The 13,713-nt window shown below is 46.4% G+C and overlaps 1 protein-coding gene across 1 annotated transcript; it reads left to right on the top strand.

Moving 5' to 3' along the window:
• Window positions 1–10,482: 10,482 nt before the first annotated feature.
• On the top strand, window positions 10,483–12,795 carry LOC134341948 (probable G-protein coupled receptor 139). The gene is made up of 2 exons (XM_063039902.1): window positions 10,483–10,549; window positions 11,885–12,795. Exons 1-2 carry the CDS (start codon window positions 10,483–10,485, stop codon window positions 12,793–12,795), a joined length of 978 nt encoding a protein of 325 aa, XP_062895972.1.
• The last annotated feature ends 918 nt before the right edge of the window (window positions 12,796–13,713 follow it).

Here is a 13,713-nt window from a genome sequence, read left to right as displayed (position 1 = left end):
GGAGGAAAGTGCAACGCAATTATGGCACGTCGAACATGATACATGGGGAAAGACAGAGATCATTATCTAATATGACCATTGAAACTATGTGGTCGCATTTTTTAACGCTGCGACACCTCGTCTCCATTTGCAATTACATTATTTTTTTTCTCGTTAATACTCGCGCATACTCACAAACACACTCTCGCTCTCTCACACACGCGCGCGCGCGCGCGCGCACACACTCACACACACACACACACACACACACACACACACACATACACACATACACACACACAGGCACAGAAATACATGGTAGGTGAAATGGAATCGATCTCTGCTTTAATTGTTGTACTTGAAGATGTTTTGCTTATTTAACTACAATTTCGCGCATCAAATCAATGTTTTTGTTTAAAGAATCTAAATGTAATGAGCACAGACAGGTACCTCTATGGATTCCGTTATCTACTAAGACACAGGTCCATGGAGAGTCCCGCGTCTAAAAAATTACAAGTTACTGCGACCTCGTAGTTCGTCACTTCGTCTAACGTGACCGGAAAATGTATTTATTATCAACACACATCAAAGTTGCTGGTGAACGCAGCAGGCCAGGCAGCATCTATAGGAAGAGGCGCAGTCGACGTTTCAGGCCGAGACCCTAGTCCTGACGAAGGGTCTCGGCCTGAAACGTCGACTGCGCCTCTTCCTACAGATGCTGCCTGGCCTGCTGCGTTCACCAGCAACTTTGATGTGTGTTGCTTGAATTTCCAGCATCTGCAGAATTCCTGTTGTTTGTATTTATTATCATCTCGTTTCAATTACAAAGTTCATTTTTAACGAGAACGTGCTTTTGTAGAGTGTACTGTTAAGCAAAGCGATATCAAGCAATCGTCCTTCGTAAACATTCTTCCACTTACTGGCCTTTAGCGGATTTACTAAAACTACTAACGTAATTTTCTTCATCACTGAGATAGTTTGAACAACAAAACATTTGAAATGTGCAGGTGGCTGTGAATAGTAATTATTATGGAAACTTGCATATAGACATATGACCGATGTATCGGTTGATTGTCATCTCCAGCTTCCAGGCTACGAATGCGCTGATAAAGAGTTCATTTTGTGAGGGAAAGGTTTGTACGATAGAGAATGGAGAACATCACCGCACTTCATAGGGAGGATATCGTTTTGGAGTGAGCAACCAATTGGTCTTCTCGGAGAAATTTAATCCAGAATGGTCACTTTGAAGTAGATGTGTAAATTTATTATCAAAGCAGCTATATGTCACCGTATACAGTGAAACCCGGATTTTGCACGCCCCGATTTAACGCGAATTCGGATATAACACGATGTGTCATTGGACTCCATGTCCATCCATGTCCATGTCCATCCACACTCCCCCTTCTCCATCCTTGTATCCCTTTTGCCAATCAACTTCCCGGCTCTTGGCTTCTTCCCTCATCCTCCTGTCTTCTATCATTTTGGGTCTGTCCGCGCCCCCCCCAACTTTCAAATCCTTTACTATCTCTTTTTTCCGTTACTCCTCACGAAGGGTCTCGACCAGATGCTGCCTGGCCTGCTGCGTTCCACCAGCAGTTTGTGTGAGTCACTGGACCTTTCTCTAGCAGAAACAAACTGCTAGAAAAAGAAAACCTTTTTCTGTGAAAGATAAGCTTCACGCACTTGACGCGATCAAGACTTAAAGTCATACTCAAGATGCACGAGGCCTGAACCAACACTCCGTGGCTGGAAATCTCACGAAGAAAAGTTACGAGCGTCGCTTTGCAAAGTTGAAGAAGAAGCAGGTCTAAAAGCCAAACGCCAAACGATCGCGTTATAATGGGGTTTCACTGTACGTACAGGACTGAGATTCATTTTCTGAATTTCATAAACAATGAACCCAGTAAACATAATCAATGTCTAGACGTCGACACGGAAGCGTCGAAATTCTGGCTCTGAGATGTAGATGTAGATGTAGAATATTATTGAAAATACATAACAAAATACCAAAATATTCAAGGTAAATGCCGGAAATTCTAAAAGAAGCTAGAAACAATTGAACACACTCCATGACCCTGGAGCAGTTTAACTCAATCTGATGACATACACAGGCAAAATCAAATTAATAGCATCATTCACCAAAATACTGGTTTAAAATATAAACTCATTAAAAGACACCATACCTTACTATAAACACAATCTGTCCCACTTTTAGTGTCAGAGTCCTACTCATTATACCACGACCGATTGTGGAGCGCAGAATCCATAATAATCGTCCAGATGTAATATTCCTGCATAAACACGCAGGAACAACGTACTTAACAGATATAGCCATTCTAAAAACATATAACATTCAGAAATCAATAAGTGAAAACCACCGGAGACATGTCGAATTCAAAGGAGAAATTGAAAGACTATGGGCAAGAACAGGACAAATTCTGTCCCAATAGAAATACCCACAAGTGGTTTCACACCAAAAGGCCCTGCACACTAGCACTAAACAATTAGGGCTACACAACAATATCTGTGTAAGTATTCAGAAAGCTACTAAACTAACCAACACTAGAATAGTCCGGAGGTTCCTAGCATTTAAGAAACGAGTGTGCTTGGCTATGCCCATGTACCACAGGTTCTGAACTTTGAAAACATAATAATAAATAATAAATAAGCAATACATATCAAGAAAAGCCGATACAGAGTTCTTGAAAGTCAGTCCATAGCCTCTGGGAACAGTTCGGAGATGGGGTGAGGGAAGTTGATTGAAATAATCCCCACTAGTTCAAGGGCTAATGGTTGAAGGGTAAGAACCTGCTGCAGGAGGCGCTGAAGCTCCTATACCTTTTTCCATACAGAAGCAGCAGGAAGAGAAGAAGGCCTTGATGGTGTGGGTCACTGATGGTAGATGCTGCTTTCCTGCGACAGCGCTCCGTGCCGATGTGCTCAATGGTCGGGAAGGGCTTCTCCTAGGCACCGGTATAATTAAAGCCTGCTTGAAGCAGGTATGTTCCTCAGACTGCCTATGTGAGAGATTAAAGATATCAATGAAAAGTCCAGACAGTTGCTCAACACACGCCATTCGTACTCGCCCAGGTACTCAATCTCGGCCGGATGATTACCGTTGGTTCACTTTCCTGAATGATTCTGTCATGTCAGCAGTGACAGGTTCATCGGGGGCTGTGAGTGTTCTTGAAGACTCCTGCATGTCTTGACGGCCAGAGGGCATGTCGAGAAGGCATTAGGATCATCTGCAGGCAATGCCTTGTTTTCATCTATGTCGCTTGGCTTCACTTTGTAGGAAGTGATTGCATTCAAGCCCTGCCATAGCTGTCGAGCATTTGTCAGTGATTCAGGTTTGGCCCGCAGTAGCTTGCGGATCTTATGGTTCTGACTGGGGAAGAAGATGAATGACTTGGTGGGGACACACTCGTTTACGACTGTTTTTATAAAGTCCGAGACAACCACGGTGATGATCATTCCGATCCTTTGATGAGCCCTTAAACACGGCCAAGTTCACCGACTCGAACCAATCCTACAGCTGCTCGTGTACCTCCCGGGACCACGCTTCTGATGTCTAATCACCGGAGCCTTTCTGATTTCCTTATTCCTGAATGCAGGGAGGAGATGTACAGCCAAGTGATCAGATTTCCCGAAGTGTGGTCCAGGAACAGTTGGCATCGCTAATCGTGGTATAGCAATACCTGGATGTGTTGTGACCCTTGGAGTTGCAGGTTACATTTTGGAGATAATTGGCAGGAAAATTTATTCAAACAAGCCTGATTGAAGTCGGCGACAATAATTTTAAAGACTGATTGAAGCGAACGAATGATTTGAAGGGTTCGTGCTACGCTGCTTCTTGTTTGCTGACGATATCATTCAATACCTCGAGTGCTTGCCTGAGGTAGGCATTTGTCGGCATGTAAACTGGAACAGCAAGAAGAACGCTCTTGGTAGTTGGTCATTAAAGGTATCAGCTTTGGGAAACACGAGTGCGACAAGACAGCTGCGTCTTAGCAACTCAAAGAGTTTATACTGAACGACAAACCCTGACCTTTTGTCTTCTCCGAATCAGCAGTCCATTCCATACTGTGTATCGAGAAACCTCCAGTCTTACCGACGGAAACGGCGGGTCTTGAGTAAGCCGTGTCTTCTTTAAGCGGGAAATGCAGCAAATTCTCATTTCTCTCCGACACAACGATCTATCTATAAGGTAGTTAATCGTGTTCGTCGGCCAGTACATTTGCTGAGAAGATGCAGGTTAGAGGAGCTTCATTCCTTTGCTTTTCTTCCTGGGTTACAGTCATCACCCCCCACCCCGCTTAGGTTTATGGCGACGTACCTTGGATAGCTTAAAGGTCTGGTACCTGCAAGGCTCACAGTTAAACGAACCAAATCATTCAGAAAATCGTGAAACCGCTAGTTCGTTAAGATGGTTCAAAAGTACAGTGTGTTAACTGAAGGGAATTTGCAGGCTGCCGTCTGTCGTGAAATTAGTTCAGATGTATAGTTAGAAGTTCTGTCAGCTGCCGCAACACGGCTCTGTGTTCCACCTGCACCATCTCACACAAAAGATCGTTTTCTAGTCGAACAAGGGGTTTTTAGAGGAGAAGCTGTAGAACTGAACAGACCTGAATGACTTTATCCTTTCTGTTATTGGAATAGATGACAACGCAGCATATCTCGGAGTGTCTCATTAATGAAGCCATGGAAAACGGCTAGAATGTTGGAAAGTCGGAAGTGCATCACCTTGTGCCCAGCGGATGTTATGAACGCTATGTTCCATATTCACCAGCCTTCAGCAGCAACCCCCCCCCCCACCAACTCCAGCCCCACACACCGCCCCCCACACCACCACCTGGCGGATGTTGATCGGATTTCTGCAGATCTGGACCACACGGTGTGTGTGAATTTGCTGTCCATGAGGGCATAGGTTTGTGTATCGTTACAGTGATCCTGGTGAGTCCACCGTTGTCACTGCAGAGACGAAGATACTGCAAGTTCGGACAACTGGCTAGGCAGATGAAGCCGCGCTTTACCGCTTCGGCCATGCCGTGATAGATAGTTTCGGTCAGTGAAGGTGTGAGGGAGAAGAGAGTGCCGCGGGAATGGGAGATGTCCGGAAGGAGGCCATCTCTGTGAGGTGACAGGGCGTTTGCTTCTCTATTACTGAAAGCGATGGCTAAGTTGTGATAGTCCTGTGCAGGTTCGGTGACGGCCGGGGTTCACTCCGTTTCCACGGATTTATTGGGCGGAGTCAACTGAGGTTGCAGGCCGGGATTCCGGCAGGTGGGTCTCCAACTCCACAGGCAAAGTGAGGGTCTTGAGTGGGCAGCCAAGAGTAACACAAGGTGAAAGGAGTGTTGGGTGAGGAATTGAATGGACTCATGGTGAACAAACCATGTGGGCGCCCGACCTGTCTCAGATCCCAAGGACGGTTCGTCAATGGCCGCGATGTCGATGGCGTGAGGGACAGATTCGGTTGGGCGTCCAAGCTGCACACACACTGTCCGATTCAGAAAGTAATCTGCTGCGCCGGTATCCAGCAGAGACTTCTTCGCCTGTAGAGCCGACGGACTGTGGGCAAGGACAGAAGGAGTGAGACGGGCTCTGGTAATGGAACGAGGAGCTGGGAAGAGCCGACTCGGTTGATATTTGATGCGTTGGTGGTCGGCTCCACCGTATTAGCTACGCAGGTTTTTGTTTCCTCCACCAACGCTCGGACTCTTGGGGGTGTTAAACAATCTCTCCCTAACACCGTGGGTCCTGGAGCCATTGGTGATGAGGCTCGTTCCATAAGATCGCTGTCAATACGGAGAGTCCGATTGATGAGGTTTCGCAGGTCAGTGGGCAACTCCCAGGTAAACAGATCATACTTCAATTTCTCCGAGAGGCTGTGATGGAAATGGACAAGCGGCCCCTCCGCTATTCTAGCCGAACCCCGGGGCGAGGCTCCTGGACTGCACGGCACGATCCGTGTCGCAGGTGAAGTGTCAGGTCCGCTGCCTCCTTTGCACATCTCGGATGGTCGGGAGGCGCAGCGCATGTCAGCGGTGACATCCTCATATTTATTGCAAATGCTGTCTTCATAAGCGGTCGCCCACCTCGTGCATTCAAGAGATGGACAAGGAAGACGACCTTGACACGGTGTATGAACATAGAGAAGTTGGAGCTCGAAGTGTAAGACGCTCTGGGACGGGAAATTGCAGCATCGGGTTAGAGATCCGTCAAAGCTTTCGGGCAGCAGAATCCTCGGTTCAGAGGAAGAATGCTGACGAACCCGGAGCTCATACACCGAGGCGGAGACTTCGCTGAGAGCGATGGACTGTAGTTACCGGTTTCCTGCTGCTTCTGATTGTGTGTTCATGTCGGCGGACGATTTCCTTCAGGCGAACATACTTTTAGGTCAATCGACGTTTCTCTCATCCTGTCAGGAAATGAAGAGGAGTTTTGGCGTAAAGCTGAACAGCGGAGACGATTCAGCAGTATTGATAAGATTAATCAGAAACCGCATCATAACGAGCCACGAAGGGCCAGGAAGCAAGGGAGAACAGAAACTAAGTACAACATGCAACAGGGTCATCTTCAGGCAGGGAGGGTGAAAGCTCGGAGCAACTGGTTCAGGCCGGCTAGTTGGATGAGTGAACAGGGACTGTGGATGAGAATTGAGGTTAAATGGACACTGATATCTGAACAGCTCCATTTTCCTGGCGACACCCCTCTGCATCAGCTCCATTGCAATCACATCCCTGACCGATGGGGAGCAGAAAATTACCATATGCTAATCAGGCAATAGTATCTTTTATATATTACTGCACCATGACGTTTCCCGTCAGTGAAGGTACATTATCAATCCGCTCACTACCGTCATTGATGTTTGGAATTCCATTACCTTGTGCGTCTTAGAAACGCAGCGTCCAATATTACGGACCTCCGGCACCCAGGCCGTGCCCTTTTTCTCACTGTTACCATCAGGGAGGAGGTACAGAAGCCTGAAGGCACACACTCATATAGTCATAATCATAGTCATAGTCATAGTCATACTTTATTGATCCCGGGGGAAATTGGTTTTCGTTACAGTTGCACCATAAATAAAAAATAGTAATAGAACCATAAATAGTTAAATAGTAATATGTAAATTATGCCAGTAAATTATGAAGTAAGTCCAGGACCAGCCTATCGGCACAGGGTGTCTGACCCTCCAAGGGAGGAGTTGTAAAGTTTGATGGCCACAGGCAGGAATGACTTCTTATGACGCTCTGTGCTGCATCTCGGTGGGATGAGTCTCTGGCTGAATGTACTCCTGTGCCCACCCAGTACATTATGTAGTGGATGGGAGACATTGTCCAAGATGGCATGCAACTTAGACAGCATCCTCTTTTCAGACACCACCGTCAGAGAGTCCAGTTCCATCCCCACAACATCACTGGCCTTACGAATGAGTTTATTGATTCTGTTGGTGTCTGCTACCCTCAGCCTGCTGCCCCAGCACACAACAGCAAACACGATAGCACTGGCCACCATAGACTCGTAGAACATCCTCAGCATCGTCCGGCAGATGTTAAAGGACCTCAGTCTCCTCAGGAAATAAAGACGGCTCTGACCCTCCTTGTAGACAGCCTCAGTTTTCTTTGACCAGTCCAGTTTATTCTCAATACGTATCCCCAGGTATTTGTAATCCTCCACCATGTCAGCACTGACCCCCTGGATGGAAACAGGGGTCACCAGTATCTTAGCTCTTCTCAGGTCCACCACCAGCTCCTTAGTCTTTTTCACATTAAGCTGCAGATAATTCTGCTCACACCATGTGACAACGTTTCCTACCGTAGCCCTGTACTCAGCCTCACCTCCCTTGCTAATGCATCCAGCTATGGCAGAGTCATCCGAAAACTTCTGAAGATGACAAGACTTTGTGTAGTAGTTGAAGTCCGAGATGTAAATGGTGAAGAGAAAGGGAGACAAGACAGTCCCCTGTGGAGCCCCAGTGCTGCTGATCACTCTGTCTGACACACAGTGTTGCAAGCACACATACTGTGGTCTGCCAGTCAGGTAATCAAGAACCCATGACACCAGGAAAACATCCACCTGCATCGCTGTCAGCTTCTCCCCCAGCAGAGCAGGCCGGATGGTATTGAACGCACTGGAGAAGTCAAAAAACATGACCCTCACAGTGCTCGCTGGCTTGTCCAGGTGGGTGTAGACACGGTTCAGCAGGTAGACGATGGCATCCTCAACTCCTAGTCGGGGCTGGTAGGCGAACTGGAGGGGACCTAAGTCTGGCCTGACCATAGGCCGGAGCAGCTCCAGAACAAGTCTCTCCAGGATGTTCATGATGTGGGAGGTCAATGCCACCGGTCTGTAGTCATAGAGGCCGCTGGGGCGCGGCGTCTTCGGCACAGGGACCAGGCAGGATGTCTTCCACAGCACAGGAACCCTCCGGAGCCTCAGGCTCATGTTGAATACATGGCGAAGTACTCCACATAGCTGAGGGGCACAGGCTTTGAGCACACAGGCACACGCTCAGTGATTCAGGTACATTTTCTTCCCCTCTGCCTTCCGATTCCCAAATGAACAATGTTTGGTCAATACCTCAGTATGTTTTAATATTCAGTATTTCTGTTTTTGCACGTTTTTTAAAAAAAAATTCAATATACGGAACCGATTTACTTGTTTATTTACTGTTAATATTACATTATTTGTTGTTATTGTTATTCTTTCCCTGCTACTTCATGTTAGCATGGAACTGCTGCTGCCAAGTTAACAAATTTCACGTCACCTGCCGGTGATAATAAACCTGATTCTGATTCTGAATCCGCACTCACGAGAACCCGGTCACACTCTGTGAATATCTTAGCGATACTCACCCATGACGATAATCACCACATACCTCAATATTGATCCCGATCTGCCGTTCAGTATCCATCTAATGAAATTAATCCCATAACCCAGGACCCATGATTTATTACTGCAACGAGTATCTAGTCACAGTGGAAGTCTTTTCTTGTGTGTCAGACCACTCAATACATAAGCACTTCGTCAGAAACAAACCACAGAATATAGAATACTGTGTAGTATTCCCAGTGGAAATGCTGGTCGGTTCGTCGAATATGTAAATCCGTCTACCTACCTCACGATCAACAACGCTACCATTTTTTTTCATCTACAAAACAACTGTCATTGTTGGTGCAAACGTAATGAATGCTGATGCTCTGTCGGTTGAAGCATTTTCACCATTACCAGGGTCATGTGTAGGGTGATTGAATGACTTTGCTTCATACCGGTGCGGACATGTGACGGGCTGCACCAGTGCTGGAGGAACGCAGCCGGTCAGGAAATGAATGAGCAGTTGAGGTTGCGGGTGCGAACCTAAAACAAAGCTGGATTATATAAAAAAAAAAGGAGGAAGATGCCGAAAAAAGAATGTTTGGGGTCGCGGGAGGAAGACAAGCCGGAAGGTGATAGGTGAAGTCAGGTGATTGGAGTAACGTGACCAAGTAAGAGGCTGGGAGGTAATTAGCGGAAAAGGCAAAGTGCTTGAGAAGAAGGAACCTGACAGGAGAGGAGAGCGGATCGTGGGTGAAAGGGAAGGAGGAGAGGCATCCGGGGGAGAGGAAAGACAGATGAGGAGAAGAGTAAGAGTCAGAGTGGAGAATTGCAGAAGAGGGAAGGGAGAGACGGAAATTTTGGGAGATGGAGATATCCATGTCCATGCCATAAGACAGGAGGCTATTTTGACGGAATAAAACATGTTACTCCTCCAATGAGAGATTGGCCATATCGTGGTAGAAGAGGAGGTTATAGATATGTCAGACCGGCAATGGGGATAGAAATGGAAACGGTTGGCTACTGGAATATTTTGTCGTTGGAGCTGATGTGCCGACAGTCGGCCAGAGAGAGGTCTGTTCGTATATTGCCACAGATGCCGCCTGACATGTTGACTTCAATCCAGTATTTTGTATGTGTTGCAATTCATTCGATGAACGATCTGGTGGGTTGACTATCTTCGTAAGCCTGGATGCGATATTAGTTTGAGACCCTTCACTATATTACACGGACATACAAACAATTTAATCTGCTTTATATAATTTTATTGTAAGATCTATCACCGAAACAATTCTCAGGGTGAAACAGACAGCCAATGACAATACAACATTGGTCTCTGATGTCCGTGTCCATGGAGACAAGGAATGACACGATCAACAATAACAATCATGAATCTGAGAGGTGAGTCTGAGCGTTTTTCGCAACAACATTCACCGACTATGAATCGTTTTAGAGATTTTGCAATTCCGTGTCAAGCTATCCATACCTCATCACATTTGGGAATTTACTTGAATGACATCATGATTATTTTTATCCCAGCTGTTGGAAGACACGTCAGCCTTGTGTAATATTGAATATTCAGTGTGCCGGAGCGAGTATAAATGAATGAGCGTGGAGATTCATCAGCTCAGAGTTTCCTTCAGCGAGATCCGGGGCAGCTGGAAGACAGGTTGAATGTCACACAATATGCTTGAAACATTTTTCCGTGTGAGAAAGATATACTTCTTGATCATTGCAGTTATTGGTGTTCCCGGTAAGAACAGAGGCGAACTAACATTTGCTGTCCTGTGTGAGCGGTCTTTGGACTCGTTCAGTTACCGACAGCGTTGTGATGCCGGTGTATCAGTGAGTGCGATGCGGACATTGTAACGAACTCTGTGTTCAATCCGTGACCTCGACTGAAAATAAACCGGCAGTTGAAACGGCTGTAGAGCGGATGATAGAATGGATAGATCCATTTTGCAGATCCATGACCGACAGTTGTGATTTATCAATGCAAAGCCTCTGTCAAAGTAAACTCCGATAATCCAGCGCGCTCGGCATCTTTACGGGCTACATGGTGATATTCTGAATCAATAGCGTTACATGCTTCACATTCAGATTTATCGTATTGCGCTGTGTTTTCAAAAACTTGCTTCAAGTTGGACGGGATCGCGGAAGCGGGTCGCCGGCGAGATTCAGCGGAGAACGGTAGACATCACTTGTGAGTTAGACTCCGAACCATCGTGAGATTCCAAAGTTCAAACAAGGGTCTGTTTGCGCTTTAGTGCACCAGGGTTTGTTTCCATGCCCCACGATACGTGTAGTGAAGAGAGAGTTAAGAGCCAACCCAGCAGTGTCTGTTGGAGTCGGACGGGATAAGGTACATACGATACTCCGCTCTGGAACGATAAGCTTCACAGCATTTAAAATAATGCTACAGTAATTTTGGAGCAACGCCTCAAACAGCGAATATCTTGAAAAATATACATTGGCTTTCCTATGGAAACTGGATGGTTTAAGCACTAGCGTTCAAAATACATGAAAACCATTTCAAATCGGGAATTAGAACTTCCTGATTGCAATCGACCGCAGTCAAGCGTAGTTGCAGAATTTTAAAGAAGCGAAGCGACAGAGGTCGCTGTTCGCGGATGGCAAACGGGAGTTGGGGAGGTGGAGAAGACATGTGAATGGGAGACAGAGGTGGAGGGAGCGGGGCTTCGCTGCATGGGCCGATTCCAGAATGTATGTGACAGAAACGTAGCAAACATCGTCGATCAGAAATTTCCGATGTATCCAAGCTTCATAGATGTCAAAAACTTGATGGTTGGAGATTTGTAATGATTTCTCCAAACCAGAGAATATTCCCCGATTCGTTGACAATGCCTCCTTCCCAAACCCTGCTCCTCTTCCTGGACCGAGTACTGTTACCATTCACCCAGCATGTAACTGTAAGAGGCATCTACGAGTCCCACTTTACACCTGTTAAACTCCAGAAATGCGTTGTCTCCAAACTTTGATTGTTCTCAATTTTTATGCACTTCTCTTGCGCTGAGACCCGTGTGGCGGCGGGATAGTAATTCGCTCATTATTTCTGCTGTTTCTCCAGTGAATTTAGTGGCGATTGTGATCCTGTCCCGGGGAAAGTACGGCCTCTCCACCTGCACCACTCGCTACCTGGTGGCCATGGCAACGGCGGATCTACTGACCATCATCTTTCAGGTTATATTGGGGCGGGTCTTTAACGATTACTTGCTCGGGACGTTTCTGGACATCACCGCCGTATGCAGTGTGAACTATGTCCCCTTAAGGGCAGCCACTGACTGTTCTGTCTGGTTCACCATCACCTTTACGTTTGATCGGTTTGTCGCCATCTGTTGCCAGAAGCTGAAAGCAAAATATTGCACCGGGAAAACTGCGGCTGTAGTTTTGACAACAACCGGCGTTCTTTTCTGTTTTAAAAATGTGCCCTACTTCTTTATGTATCGACCAATGAAAGTAATTGATAATATACCCTGGGGCTGCATTCGTAAATCGAGTTATTATACGGATCGCAGGTGGGTGGGATATAGCTGGCTTTCTACCGTTCCAGCGCCATTGCTCCCGTTCGTGTTAATACTCCTGTTCAACACTCTGACAGTCAGACACATTTTAGTGACTAGTCGCGTCCGTAAGGGGCTGAGGGGTCAGAGCAAGGAGGAGAACCGCAGTGACCCGGAGATGGAGAGCAGGAGGAGGTCTGTGATCTTACTTCTCACCGTCTCCGGAAGCTTCATCACCCTGTGGTCAGTAAAAGTTGCCGAATTCCTTTATTACACCATTGCTGGATTGGATCAGAATAGTTACAACGATTCGGAATATATATTTCAACATTCTGGATACATACTGATGATATTAAGTTGCTGCACAAACACTTTTATTTATGGGGTAACTCAGTCCAAGTTCAGAGAGCAGTTCATCAGCGCAGTGAAATATCCGCTCACGTCAATTATTCAACTAGTTAATAAACAAAACATCTAAGCTCGCAGTTCTTTTTTTCGTCTTGACACTACGGAACTGGCGGTCAGCGGAGAGCGCGGCAGCTGCGAGAGTTGTTGAGAGATCGAGCGAAACCCGGATCCGGAACAGACACTTCGGCAACTGCAGCCTGCGACTTCCACCTCCTACCAATTATTAAACTCAAACTACCTTTAATTTGTATTTTTAACTATATTTCCGCTGCCGTTACCGCCACATGTCGATCGATAAAAAAATCTCGCCCTCCTCACTGATCAAGCGATCGGCATATCCGTTGCTTGTCGTTGACGGTGAGGAAACGGAGCACCGAGCGGAAATACTGCCGTCACAAGGAGTCCGGGCGCAATTCACACTGAGCGCACCGAGGATCAGCTCGGGACTGCTCCGTGCTTGCAGTCAGTAGACAACACCGCGGTGAGATTTAACTGTGTGCATCCGACATCGGATCGGCACGTCCCTCAACACGCTACAAGCAGACTACGCTCACATTTACAGATATTTAACCTTCAAGATTCGTGCTTATCTGTATCAAATGAGTAGTTTGTATCAATTTCCCGATGTGTGCACCTGCCCAGGGAATGCCTGCACTAGGTCCAATTATCATCTGCAAAAAGTCTATTTCTAAAGATGACCGGAATTACTTTGTGAGAAAAGAACGTTTCTTCCTCATTTCCCAGGGTGCCTGGCGGGGAGGGGTGGGTAACAAAAAAATGATAATAACTTTTAAAGACTTCTCAATTGGTAAAAGCTTTCCGACTATTCTAGTGGGGGTTAGTACTGGTGGTTTTGGACATTTGCATAAATGCTGCCGTTACTATTGTGCAGTGACTTTGTAGATATTACTGTCGGTACAATTTATACGCTGTTCATGCCATAGTCTATGAACTTTCCCCTTTAAGTCAGCATAGTTCTGCTGATTTC

Source organism: Mobula hypostoma, unplaced genomic scaffold (assembly GCF_963921235.1).
Source record: "Mobula hypostoma unplaced genomic scaffold, sMobHyp1.1 scaffold_42, whole genome shotgun sequence".
In the NCBI taxonomy this organism is placed as follows: Eukaryota; Metazoa; Chordata; class Chondrichthyes; order Myliobatiformes; family Myliobatidae; genus Mobula; species Mobula hypostoma.
This window is presented reverse-complemented; position numbering and strand designations above follow the sequence as displayed.

Bases quoted from the DNA above. Each gene is read 5' to 3' on its own strand.
- LOC134341948 (XM_063039902.1), top strand. From the start codon at position 10,483: ATGCTTGAAACATTTTTCCGTGTGAGAAAGATATACTTCTTGATCATT. The intron at 10,550-11,884 runs GTAAGAACAGAG...CTGTTTCTCCAG, and splicing joins TGCAGTTATTGGTGTTCCCG to TGAATTTAGTGGCGATTGTG.